This window comes from Taeniopygia guttata, chromosome 23 (genome assembly GCF_048771995.1).
Source record: "Taeniopygia guttata chromosome 23, bTaeGut7.mat, whole genome shotgun sequence".
Classification (NCBI taxonomy): Eukaryota; Metazoa; Chordata; class Aves; order Passeriformes; family Estrildidae; genus Taeniopygia; species Taeniopygia guttata.
Window position 1 is genome coordinate 6,491,264 of NC_133048.1, and position 13,745 is coordinate 6,505,008.

A 13,745-nucleotide genomic window follows, 5' to 3' on the forward strand; every position below is an offset into this window, starting at 1 on the left:
CCCTGCCCCGCTGGCACTGCTGCCCTTGCCCAGAGCCCGACAGGGCCGGGCTGGGATGGGCAGGGCAGGGCAGGGATGGGATGGGATGGGCAGGGATGGGATGGGCAGGGCTGGGAAGGGCAGGGAAGGGATGGGATGGGCAGGGAAGGGATGGGATGGGCAGGGCAGGGATGGGCAGGGCTGGGCTGGGATGGGCAGGGATGGGCAGGGAAGGGCTGGGATGGGAAGGGCTGGGCAGGGAAGGGCAAGGCAGGGCAGGGCAGGGCAAGGCAGGGCAGGGCAGGGATGGGATGGGCAAGGCAGGGCTGGGCAGGGCTGGGATGGGCAGGGCAGGGCAGGGGAGAGCAGGGCAGGGCAGGGCAGGGATGGGCAGGGCAGGACAGGGATGGACAGGGCAGGGCAGGGGAGAGCAGGGCAGGGCAGGGATGGGCAAGGCAGGGCTGGGCAGGGCTGGGCTGGGCAGGGAAGGGCAGGGCAGGGCAGGGATGGACAGGGCAGGGAAGGGATGGGATGGGCAGGGCAGGGATGGGCAGGGCAGGGCAGGGCATTGCTGGGCCGGGCAGGGCAGGGCAGGGCTGGGCCGGGCAGGGCAAGGGATGCAGCACCGTTTTCCCCAGGGTGACAGGGAGTGCTGGGATGTTCTACCCACACAGGGGCTGCCTCAGCCCTTCCCCAGGACATCGCACGCAGGGGAGCAGCCCAAGCACTGCAGCTCAGGTAAGTCAGGCTGGGTTTGGGAAGGGAGGGGCGAAGCACTGAGAGATCTTCTCCTGAACGTGCACAATGAAGTGCTGGCAAACTCCACTCTTGCCTTACCTGAAGGACTGTCCTTCGGCCCACCAGTGGATCAGAGACACTACGAACTCCAACGGGCCTTTCTCAGTCCACTGGCTCCACCAACACAGATTCTCGGGGACTGAAAGTCCTCCCACCACTTTCTTCACCTCCTGGAACTGTAAAAAAATTGCCACTTGGCCATTGATCCTGAAATGCAGACCTGGGTGCAGAGCCATTAACGTAGAAGGGCTGACTGAGCCCCATTGTGTCCGGCAGAGATCCCCTACCGACCCCAAGGGCCCTGGGCTGCTCAGGAAGGGGGAGATAATTCCCTGCTGCTGTTAATCTGCACAGACACCTAAGACCACAGGTAAATCACAGGTGAAAGCTGTTCCACCTCCTCCAGTGGGAACACCTTCCCTGTCCTGTGAACCTCAAAGACACGACACTTACAAGGAAATATAAATGATAAAGTTGTTTTTCCAAACCATGTCCTGAAAAAAAAAATCTAATTTTTTAGCCAGAGGAAAATTGTTTTGGCAGCCCAGCCCTCAGGAGATGTTTGGGAGTTCATTTTAGTTGACTGAGTGTGCTCACACATCTGTGATTAGACACTCTACAGATATTTTTGTTAACCTCCCTATTTGAAATTCTCCCCAAACTTCCAGAGCAGGATTTTCTTGTCCAAGCATTTGTGTTTTGTATCTATGCTGAAATACTGCTTTATAAATAGCAAGAGCTTTATCTTGACTCTAACCAATAACCTCAACTTAAAGCTAAATGCATAATTTACTGCAAATTGAACTTAATGGGACTGGAATAATTATGTTGACTTTTGGAAGTACTTAAGGATAAATACATGATTAGATATTTTGCACACCGTGAGGAAATATTTATTTCAAAATACAAATTCTTCCCATTGAGCCTTTGGATGGAACATTTAGAGATGACATGAGCAGCATAGAGATTACAGCCCAGTTAAGGCTGCTTAACCAAATTCTCCTACAGGACTCGGAGCACTGGAGAGGTGGGAAGTCTCTGGAGAGCGCAGTGTCTGCGCCACCAGATCACGGCTTGGGGAGATGGGCTCATCCCTGTGTGGGACTCTTCTGCCTCTGCTCCCTGTGCCCACTGTGGAGTCAGAGCCCCGGGCTGTCCATGGGAACAGGGTCATCCCACCCAGTCAGCCCTCCCCACACCTGTGCCCGAAAAACAAACCCAGCAAGGAGGGACAGGCAGGTGGCCCAGCCCCAGGGCCAGGAGTGGGATGGGTTTGTCCCGCCCCAGGCGCCGCAGGCAGGCGTGGGCAGCACGGCTGCTCCGCAGCTCAGGGAGCAGAGGGGGATGAGCATGGGCCCAGCCTGAGCCACAGCAGCTCTTGGCCTTGCAGGGATGCCCCAGGTGATCAGTGGGCCACTAGAATTAATTGAATTTGGTTTTGGTTTGATGAATTAATCTGCCAAAGTTAATCAGGGGGGTTTAACACAGTCTCCCTCAGCCCTGCCTCTGCCCTGTCCCTTGGCTTGAGGCAGCTTCCAAAATGCCACATCAATAGGAACAAGCCCAAACTTTAGAGGGTTGAAATGCCATAAGCTGCTGGGAGGGATGGGGATGGGGGCTCCAAGTGGGACCCCCACCATGGGAAGGGTATGGTTTCTCCTGAAGGAAGAGAGGAAGAGGAATCCCTGCCCACCATTCCTTTGACAACCTTGGTCATGGCTCTCCGTACCTGGGTGGGTGAGATCTGGGCACCCTCCTGACAACACTCCCCAGGTCCTGTAGAGGTTTTGGGGCTTGTGGGCTCTCCAGGGACAGGATGGCCACGGTGGGACTGGTGAGGACAAAGCTGAGCATCCACTGGGAACACTGGCCCCTTTAGGCAGGTGAAGAGGGGCGGGACAGGGGGCTCCACCTACCACCTCTGTAGCAACTGCTGGACACCCCCCAGGCTGGAGCTGAACTCCCCAACACTTCCAATGCTGTCTGTCAGCCAGGATTAGGGAACTAGCCTGTGGATGGAACAAGAATATTCAGGTCACCTCCAACAATACCATGACATTGGCTTAGGGAAATTATTACCAGCTCTACCAGGCATGTGTGCTGCAGATAACAGCACAAAAGAGGCATTGAGCTGGCAAGCAATTCCCAAGAGCCAAGAGTTGGGCACTGGACACATATTTGGATTGGTTATTGACATGCTAATTGCTTCTCTTAAACGGCTCTGATCTGTCCAGGCCTGGCAGGGCAGCAGCAGGGCCTGAGTGCCACAAGCCATGCCCATGCCAAGCTCTCCTGGCTCTGCAGAACAGGGAAAGAGGGGTCTCAACCCCGTCCCATTCTATCCCATCCCATCCCCAGCTACTCCCAACAGGTAACTCACCAGGACATGCTGATGAATCCGAGGTGGGACAGAAGGACATCTCCACAGGACGAGCACCTGAGCTGTTCCTGTCCTGCCTGAAGCCATACTGGCTCTCTGGGCTGTCCACGCCTCTTCCAGAAGTTGCAGGAATGAAGGAAGGAAGGAAGGACACTGATGCCACCCACGCCCCTGAGAAGCATCAAACCCAGCGGCCACCACCCTTGTCTCCACAGAAGTGCTTCCTTTTTAACCTTAACCAGCCACAATTCTCGCTTCCTGCTGGGAACAGCTGCTATCTCTCTCTTCAGACCAGTCTGAGCCCACCCTGCCCTCCAGGACAGCGCTGGGCACACAGGGCTCAACCCCAGGGACACGCCTGCCAGGGCTGAACCTGCACACCCAGAGCCCGGCCCCAGGGCAGGACTTGGTTCTAATTTGCATGATCCCTAGTTTTATTATTTATCAGTAAAGTGTAATTACTGCTTCCTTCACGAGCCTTAATTAAAGATGAAAAACAATCCTGACAAGTCAATTAGATGTTTTTTCCTTGGTCTACATTAAATTAAGAATCGAGTGTTACTGGAAGTGTTTCATATCACAACACATTTAACTGAAGGCTGCTTCATAATAAATAAATCACTGAAGACAACACAGGAACTTTTCCTGAAGCCTCTTCTTACAATAGGGTTTCATTTTCCAGCTGGGAAATGCCCTAGTGCTCTTTTTCCTCCACACCACCTCTTCCATCAGAAGCTGTGGGCAGCCAGGGTGGTTGGTAACCCCTGCCCAGTCCAAGATCTCCAGGAGGGCACCAACAGCGAAGCTCTGGAAGCACAAGGCAACCCCATCTCCTCTGTGCCACAAGGGCTTTGTAGGAACCTGGCCCTGCAAATCTATTCCCAAAAATACCCTTTAAAAGATAGGCCTAAGTGAGAGGATTTCTCTGCACCTCAGGGCTCCCCACATCGCAGCTCCCAGCTCAGAGCCAGGAAAGAACTCCAGAGGCCATCACAAATTTGGAACATTTATTTATGCAAATGATTTTCTGTAAAGGAAAGAAAGCAAAAAATAATAATATAATAACAAAAAAAAATTAAAACCATTAACAACAGTTGGATGCATGTGGTACAATCCACATCAGACATGTCCCTCCCTCGGTCCCACTGCTCCATCCTCCTCCATGGCAGAGCTGCCTCGTGGCCCCAAATCCCTTTGGCACCAGCACTGGGATGCTGCCAGCTTTTAGGAGCACTTTAACTGCATATAGACAAAATTGTTCCAATTTGGTGTTTTTCTTGGGTTTTAATTTTTTTTTGTTTTGTTTTGTTTTTATTTAAAAAAAAAAAAGCACCACTCCAATCTGTAATACCAATAAACATTATCCATCTTAAGAACAGTATTTATATTTTTATATATAGATTTCTATGTATATATTTCTATGTACAGGATGTCCTTGCCTCGTGTCAGAGGAGCATGTTAGTAGGAGTTGCAGATGGGTTGGGTTTTATAGCACTTGGATTTCAAAATCTGCCCTTCACCAGAGATGCCCTAAAAACCCAGAGACACCCAGCAAGAAGGTATCAAAATAAAATAAAAAGAAAAAAATCTTGATTTTAAAACATATATACAACTCCTCCAGTCTCTGTAAGACTAACTGGGGTTTCAACTCTCCTCCTTTTCCTCTTTCTGGAAATACTTTACCTGCAGAGCCCTGTGGGATGCTCTCTCCCTCTGGACCACGGGGAGGATGTGGGTGGCCCAGGCAGCAGCATCCCTCCACCACCCGGGGCTGGACAGCCCCCAGAACATCCTATCCCGTTCCCAGGGATTTCAGAGGCTCAGCTCAGCTGTTTTTATACAAAACCAAACAATTTCTGCACCTAGCGTGCAGCACCTTCCCTAGGACAGCACAGGCAGGTCTATGGAGAGATGGGGACTGGGAAAAGGACACTAATTTATCCCAGTGTGAGTACTGGTGTAGCCAGGTACTAGTTTTACTGGACTATTTGGGAGTAAAAAAGACCTTCTGGTGACAAAACAGAATGGGCACACAGCACATGAGACAGTAGGGATGGAAAGAAGGAATGATGTCATATAGCCCTTGGAATACGTTATTGTCAGACTGAATTCTCAGGGAGGAGGTGGTAGAACCAAGGGTCTGGGATGGTGCTGAAATCCCCATCACCACAGTGATGGCACACTGTCCAAGGGCAGAGAGGGCAGGGATGGCTCTTCCTGCTCTCTTTCACCCTTGGAAGGTGCATGGAAACATCTCCTGGGTTTGCTCCTCCAGCCTTTTCAGCTGTGCAGCCTTCATGATTCCTTGGGGAGAATTCCCTGGGCAATGGATTGGCAATCCCAGGCAGGCAGGGCAGGGAAGCTGCCCCTGCCCTGGGGAGGCATGGCTGGAGGATGGGGGAACACGAATGGCAGATGAAGGATGGCAGATGGATGAAGAACAGGGCTGCCCACATGAAACTTCCAGCATCTGGAGAACAGTTTCTCATCTGCTCTGCTCCATCTCCCCAAAAAGTGATGGTGAAGGGTTCTGCCTGGCCCTCAGGACAGAACCAACCTCCCCTCTGTTCCCAGACCTGGATCCCTCTGGATGCACCTTCCCAAGGCCATTTATTTTATTACAACCAGGCTGAGAGCAGAATCCCTGTAATTACCACAACATCAGATGGAAAAAGTGCCATTTCACACCCACCTGCAGCAGGATGGAGCTAAAAAGCATCAGATACCTTCAGCCACCAGCCCTGATGGCACAGGAGTGTGGGGACCTTCCCCTGTCCAGCCCCAACACACGGCCACAGCTTTGGCACAGCTCAGCCAACCCAACACCACCCCAAAATTGATCCTCCAGCCCCACCAGGCCCAGCAAAAGCCAAGAGCATCAATGGGTAACTGCCCAGGGGTGACATCCAGGAAGTACTTGGGATGGACCCAAATTTTGAGGATTTTGCTTCAAATGCAGTGATGCACAAGGGAAGGATTAAAAACAGATCCATGGGCCAGTGCCTGCGGGACATCAGGAGGAATTCACTGCTGCAGCTGGAGAGGAAGGTGTGGAGATGCTGAGGAACCATCACTTTGCAAAAGCACCAGGAAGGTCCAGGTCAGTCCCTGCAGAGAGATGCTGCATGGCCAGTGCCCCCATCCCTCATCCCTGTCTGTCCAGGGCTGGATACACAGAGGGCAGAACTCACAGAACTGAAACAGGATCAAACTCATGGTGCCAACGGGCAGAAGCTCAAGAGCTCCTGGGGGATCTTTGCTCCAGCGCAGAGCGAGTCCCACCGAGGGAAAACCTCCGGCAGCCTCTGGGCTCCTCGTGGAGCAGCTTCAATTCTGCACACAAAAGAGCAGCATCTCCCAAAGTCCATCCTTCTCTGATGGGAAACAGCCTCAGCTCCTTCTGGCCTCCTCTCCAGCAGTTCCAGAGACCCAGCGGCACCGCAGGGCCACATCCTGCACACTCCAACCCCAGGCTGTGATTCCAAGGAACCAGCTGAGTTGTGGGATCCACCCACTCGGACACGCCCAGGGCAGGGAGGAAAGATGGAGAACGAAGGATGAACACGGAGAGTGGCCAACACATCTCCACATCCTTTCATTTTCTGGCTCCAGAGTTTCCTGGTGGGTCCTTTGCTGTTTCCCTCCCCACCCCCAGCAGGGACACAGCGCCCAGCTGGGAAGCGTGGTTGGCACGGCCCCTGCACAAGCCCTTGCTGCCCCTCTCATGGCCAGGTGCTATCTGGTCTCCAGGGACTCCAGGTATTCCAGTGCTATGTCGTAGCAGAAATGGTACTGCTCCTGTTCAGAGAGAGAAGAGAGGCTGTTAATATCCTGAGGGAACTGTTTCCCAAAATTATGAGGAAAAACACCTGTCAACAGCCCTAAGGAAACACCTGGTCAACCTGTTGGGACCCCCTGGCAGTTCTGCTGAAGCCACAGCCAGGAAAAACTCCACTCTTGGCAAACAACACCCACTGCTGGGGCAGGGGCATGGTGCCCCAGATCCAACAGCTCCACACACACTGAAATCCAGCATTCTGGGGACACATAGCACCTTCACCTGCCCCAAGGGAGGGACCAGTAAACTGCAACATCCCCTTGTGGTGAAAATACCTTTATCCACCACCACAGGTACAACCAGCACCTGGGGCCCAGCAACTTAATCACCTCAGTGACTGACATGTGTCAATCAAATAGTGGAAGAAACACAGGAACAATGGAGTCTGCGGTCAGAGGTGTCCACAATAAAACCTTAGGCAGAAAAATCAAGGAGTTTTTGTTTCTTAATTCAGCAGAGGCTGGAAAAGGGGAGAGCACCCAGGCAAATATCCATGGTTGGAGTGGATAGAGATGCCTGGCCCTGGCTGCCAGGACATTCCTTTATCACAAATTCTCTTGCCTAGCAGGACCAGGCACCCTCTCCCCTCTTTTCGTGAGACATCCAGGGATGGTGTCAGCATCCTCCCAGCCTTGGCTCCCTGTCAGCTGTGCAAAGGGAAAGCCCAGAGTGGCTGACTCCCAGTTTTGTAAAAAACACCCCTGAACTGGGGCTTGTGATGGCAGACTCATTCAGCCCTGTCCTCCTTTCTACGACCTGTTCCTGTGCTCTCCCACCCTCGTACAACTCACAGCACAAATTCCTCAGGAAAGCTCCAGCCGTGGCAGTGCCCATCCCAGGAGAGCAAAACCCCAAAAAAACCAGGATTTTGGTGCTGCTACAGGCACTGGGACATCAGGTGGGAGTGCTCTGGGTGTGACAGCAGGGAAGGAGAGGGGAGAGCTCATCTCCCCAGATCCTGGTTACAGGATGGGATTGGAGCCTGAGCACTGGCATGAAAATCCTGTTATCCCACACGGGTGGGTGGCCACGGGATCCCAGGTGGGAGCGGGCAGAGGGGGAGAAGGACTTCAAAGCAAGGAAGCAGTGGTGGCCCAGATTAAAAGCACATAATGCTTTTTGGATTAAGGAAAGGGATTGTTCCCATTTATCATCATATAAAAATAACCCCCTGGGCAAACACAGGGGGAAGAGGTGCAGGCAGCAGAAAGTGCTCTCTGCTGGGCTGAGCTCCTTACACCAGGCACGGATCTGGCCTCCCAGTGACTCTGGGACTTTGAGATTCCCAGAATAGCCAGTTCAGGTTCATTTGAGGAGGGAGGAGGCTTGCGTCCTGATGGAAAATGTTACCTTTTTTTAATACCCTTGCAATTTAGCCCAACGGGTCTGGTGGCTTCGTGCTTGTCACATCATCTTTCCATTATCTGCATCCCTCCCCCTGCTCCCCTCCCTCTCCTTCTCTGCTTTTAATTCCTAATGCAAATCACATCCCCTTCTCAAAAGCATTTCATTTTGCAACTTAGGGATTTTATAATCTCAACAGGGTAAACATTTCTAGCTGCCTTGTTTTTAAAACATCATGAGGCACCTGGATCCCTCCACCACGGGGACAGACAAGTGCCCGCTCCCTCCCCTGTTCCATCAGCAGCAGCCTGAATTAGGGCAGGGGCTTTTTGCCCTGACCTGCTGCCAGCTCCAGCCTCCTCCTCAGGACACATCACTCCATTACTGCTCCCAGCAGCTTGTGCACCCATTCATTTCACTCCACGTGCTGTTCATTCCCTTTTATATTTCCAACAGGAATTTATCTGACTCCACACCAGTGCTTTCTCCCAATGCCACAAACCTTCCAAAGAACCACAGTGGCATCCTGTGGGTTAATGTGACCCTGCCTTACAACTCCTGGGGAGGATTTCCAACAATCCCAGCACTGACTCCAAGGCTGTGCTGGCACAGCAGGATGAAGGTGAGCCCAAGGCTGCTTTGAGAAGCTGCCTCACTTCCCAGCCCACCCCAACACAGTGCTGGCATGAGGATGCCCATGATGCTGATCAGGATTTGGGGTGAAAAAGGCAGTGTTTTGGGAGGTGAGCATCCCCAGCACCTCTTCTCTGTGCCAGGACCAGAAGCCAGGGTGGACAGGGAGGGTCTGGTGCTTACCAAGGTCTCCACCATATTTGGTTTGTAGTTGCGGAGGGTCTTGGCAGCAAAGAAAACATCTGCCATGTTGTGACACTTGATCATCTCCAGGATCATGGTGGAGGCACAGAAGGTGCCACTCCGGCCACCTCCATTCCTGGTGGGACAAACACACATGTCAGGGGCGAGAAGGTGGCATCAGAGCACCTTCCTGCTCCCTCCAAGCCTCCCTTTCTCTCTCCGACCCTGCATCCCAGGGCATGTCCCAGAGCAGGCCTTTTACCTGTACCAGGGGACCTGAACCTGCCCCATGGGGTAGCAAGACAATGGTCCTGCCCCCCAACCCTCACAAGAGGGCAAAAACACCTTTTTGGATTACCAAGGCTGGATCTTGGACATCTGCGCTCAGGTCCCAGCCCTGCCATGAATCAACTCCTTGTGACCCTGGGAAAGCTGCAACCCTGGGCAGGGGACACAGTGGTGATGCTGCCTGGAGGAGCTGCCCCACAATCCACTCGGGGCCCTGGGAACCTCCCCACATCCTGGGCTGAACCCCTGTTCCCACACCACCATACCTGAAGCCTGACAGCAATGGGAACAGGGGAGAGGAAGAGAACACGATGCCAGAGCTTTATAAAGCATATTCTCAAATTATCTTTCAGCTAACAAAGATGGACAAGGCTGTAATTAGTTTTTGATTAAAGGTTCACCTGCTGTCTCTCCCCATCTGTGAATGTGCTAGGTCCCATCCGAGGGGAACAAACACAGTGCTCATGAGCCAATCCCACTGGGAGGACAGGGGTGGACAGGGCTTGGAGCAACTTGAGGTGTCCCTCCAACTGGAACAAGATAAGCTTTAAGGTCCCTTCCCAGCCAAATCACTCCACGATTCTCTGCCATTGTCCCTCCCCCACCACAATAAGCAGCAGAGGGTGGGAGTGGCACAGCTCCTGCCACATCCCTTCGGAGCCTGTTACACACACGGGATGTGGGTACAGGGCTGGGACCCCTGTCAGCACAAAGGGCTGCTTGGTGTCACCCCTGATGAGCATCCATCTCACAGAGGAGGTGACCCAAAACTCATGTTGTGGCAGAGGTAGACCCATCTGGGGACAAAGCCACCCCAGTGAGGGCTTTGTGAGGCTCTCCAGGCAGTGCTGTGGACATGGAATCTGAAGGCATCTCTCCCCCAGCAGAACCTGTCTCCCTAGCTGACACTCACAAGCAGTGCACCACAGTCCTGCCATCGCCACTTTCCTTCTGCCACCTCTCCACCTGGGCCAGGAGGTGCAGGAAGGACTTCTTGGAGTCTGGGGTGTCTCGATAGGCTGACCAGCGCAGGTACTGGAAATGCCGGACCATCAGGTGCCCCTCCTGCAACTGGAAAAGCAAAACTCATCAGCTGAACCCATGGGCTGCCCTCATTTGCCTCCACTGGAGAGCTGACAGAGGGCAGGAGAGGTCTGATGGAGGGAAGAAGGGGTTTGCCACACATGGACAGTACAGGCAGAGAGGAAAAAACCCTTTCCTACTGCTTTAACATGGATGGTTCAGCCCTGGCCTCCAGCTCACACTCCTTCTACCACCCCATCCCACCCAGGAGAACTCACAGCATCTTGGGCTCTCTCTGTATCCCCCAAAACCTGTTCTCAGGCCCCTGACCCTCCTCGAGGCTTCTCCATCACACCTTCCTCTTTGCATGCCCAAGATCCATGGGATGTGGTTCTGTCATGCTCGCTGTAAACCAGGAGGCTGCTGAGAGGCTGCCACAGAGGCAGGAGCTTAATACCTGGTAATCTGGTTAGTTTGGAAAGCTAATCTGGTTATCTGGATCCAGGAGGAGGATTACATCCATGGAGCTCAGCGGGCTTTAGCTGGGCAGATGGGGGACTCCAGCTCAGGAGCACTCGGAGTACAGGATGGGATGAGACCACGGCCACCCACCCCAGACACAACCTGGGGCTTGCAGCTCATGTATGGGGAGCACGTGGAAGAGAAAGGGGGGGGTCAGGGCCAGATGGGGGACACTCAACTCTAGAGGGTTCCATCCACCCAGTTTCAGGTGTCTGCTGAGTGGGATGAGCACCAGACCTTCTCCACCCAGCAGGACCAGGTGTTCCTGTGGGGGGAGTTGGCATTCCTGGGGACTGAGAGTTGGGGGCATTTGGTGCTCACTCTAACCTGCACTTTTCAAATGGGGGCTTTTCTGAACCTTTTTGGGAGCTTTCCTCAACCTTTTTGGGAGCTCTGATGTGAGCTGGTGATGTGCCTGCGATGGGCTGACCACCCTAGGTTCCAGATTTTGCTTCCAGTTGGAAGCCAGGAAGGCAGAGGAGGAAGAGGAAACAAATAAATTGAGTTAAAACATAAGAAAACTCCTTTGACAGCCTGGGAAGGAAAGTTTTGGTATCTGCTTTGAAGTGAGGTGAAAGCTCTGGAGCACTTATGACACCCCCAATGCCCATTTCCATTCCAGCAAGGCTTGGCACAAAGTGGCTCCATGCATTCCCAGCCCTGCTCCAGCAATCTGCTCCCTGGAGGAATCTCCTCGTCGATCCAGAGATTTCCATCACGCTGCATTTTAATTTAGTCCTGAGTATATTCTACCACCTGAGAGCTGAGCATATTTGGTGTAGGATTTTGTGCTGACACCCAGGAAATGCCAGATGCTCCCTCGGGGAGCGTGAACCAAAACCCTCTTTGTGTTAACAATTCAGATAATCAGGATTTATCTCCTCTGGCCCCGGCCACCGTGCCAAAGCACCTTCCCATCCGGGCCATCAGCCAAGCCAAACTTTCCCTTCCAAGCTCCCTAATTCCCATCTGCCCAGTGACATTCACTGGGGCACTGGCCTCAGCCTCTTGGCAACCATCAGGACTTTAAAGAACTCAGGGATGCCACCTCCTCCCAGCTGCTGCTTCTTTCTGCATACAGCTCTGCATCACCTTTCCCTGCTGCCCTGCATTTCTCTTCTTTCAAGGCAAGCTTAACCAGCCATGCAACACCAACAAAGGGTAAAAATCTGTGTGGATCTTCTCATCCTGCAGGAAAAGGTCTCTGCTGATGCCAGGGGAGCTGCCGTGCCCACATGGGGAGTGTCCATCCTGTGCTATGCGTTGGCAGGGCAGAGATGGAGCTTCAGGCAGGAGGAGAAAGGTCTTCTGGCAGTTTTCTAACATCTTTCAAGGAACTGTGAACTCCAGAAAGGTTGGATGGAGCAATGGCAATTTTGCAAGTTCCTCTCTGGCAGGAGGAGAGCTGGGTCTGTCTCCTCTGGAGGAGCTGAGTTAGGCTGGAGAGCCCAGCAGTAAGGAAGGATCCTACTGCTCTCAACAACTCCCTGAAATGTTGAAGCCAGGTGGGGTCAGTCTCTTCTCAGAGGTAACAAGTGATTAAAAAAAGAGAAAACAGCCTCAAGCTGCATCATGGCAGTTTAAATGGGGTATTAGAGAAAAATTTCTTCACGAAAAGAGTTGTCAAGCCCTGGCACAGGCTGCCCAGAGAAACTGTGGCTGCCCCAGGATCCCTGGAACTGTCAAAGGCCAGACTGGATGGGGCTTGGAGCACCCTGGGATAGTGGACATGTCCCTGTCCATGGTAGGGACAACATGGTTTTGAAGTTCCCTTCCAACCCAAATTGGGATTCTGTAATTCATATAAAGCAGCCCACCCGTGTGATGTTCTGGACTCGGAAGAGCCGTGACACAATGTCCTCATCCGCCACTCCTGAGATGTATTCCACCTCCATGGGGCCGTACTGCTGGAGCCCTGGCTCGGGCCAGTACTGCAGGCAGGGCTGTGGAGAGAAGTACAGCTCATTATGACTGGAAATGTGGGCTGGGACACAGAGAAGGGCATCAGGAGACACCCTTGAAGGAAGCGGCTGGTGCTGGGCCCCGGAGGGCTGCTAGCACGGGGTGGCCCCAGAGTGGGGTGCTGGACCACAGTGCCATTTCTCATTCAGGATCTCCCAGCTTATTGAGGGATCAGAGATGAAAGGTCAGGTCCACCCCCAGCACCCTCGCACTGCACGGACACAACAGCTGACACTGCCAGGAATGGACCCTGCTGTTCCAAGAGGAACATCCATGCTGCTGCAGGATGGGCTGTGCCTCAGTTCCAGCACAGACCAGATCCTGCACAAGAACAGAGCAGGGCTGGGCTGCTCCTAGTTGGTTCTGAAGCCCTGTTGGCTTTAGGAGCCACTCTGCCACCAGCAGTGACAGCAACATGGGATGTCAGTGCTCCTCATCCCATGGCTACGACATCCCACCAAGCCAAAGCAATCCCAGCCTGCATCTCTGGGGAGAACTCCCCCTCCCTGTGTCCATCATGGCACTGATGGATGGTTCAGTCCCTGGAGCATGGGTGAGATTGTTTTCACAGTGTGATAGCTGGGAAACCAGCACTGACACAAAATATATGATATTTGTCACCACACTTTCACAGGGCATTTAGCAATGCAGGTCATCCACGGCCTAGGCCCAACTGCACGACAAACGTGTCTCAGGAATAATTGGTTATTAATGGGGGCTATAAATCTCTGAGATCTCTGAGCCTTCCCGACTCAGAACTATAATTTGGCTATTAAAACTTCCCTTAGCAAGGTG

The 13,745-nt window shown here is 53.0% G+C and overlaps 1 protein-coding gene and 1 long non-coding RNA gene across 6 annotated transcripts in view; both read right to left on the reverse strand.

Annotated features, from left to right (window-relative positions):
* Positions 1-284: 284 nt before the first annotated feature.
* On the reverse strand, positions 285-3,262 carry LOC140680485 (uncharacterized). The gene is made up of 3 exons (XR_012051836.1): positions 3,158-3,262; positions 2,694-2,786; positions 285-953 (listed from the first exon to the last, which is right to left on the reverse strand). It is a non-coding gene; the product is annotated as an uncharacterized lncRNA (long non-coding RNA).
* An 887-nt stretch (positions 3,263-4,149) lies between these two features.
* Positions 4,150-13,745, reverse strand: part of PTPRU (protein tyrosine phosphatase receptor type U) — a 56,534-nt gene continuing 46,938 nt past the window's right edge. For all 5 annotated transcript variants that reach the window (XM_030290270.4, XM_030290269.4, XM_030290268.4 and 2 more), the window contains 4 exons: positions 12,806-12,931; positions 10,357-10,514; positions 9,156-9,291; positions 4,150-6,955 (listed from right to left, as the gene is read on the reverse strand). In XM_030290270.4, the coding sequence (XP_030146130.2) occupies positions 6,893-6,955; positions 9,156-9,291; positions 10,357-10,514; positions 12,806-12,931 (483 nt within the window). In that variant the 3' untranslated portion in view covers positions 4,150-6,892. The remainder of the gene's footprint in view (positions 6,956-9,155; positions 9,292-10,356; positions 10,515-12,805; positions 12,932-13,745) is intronic.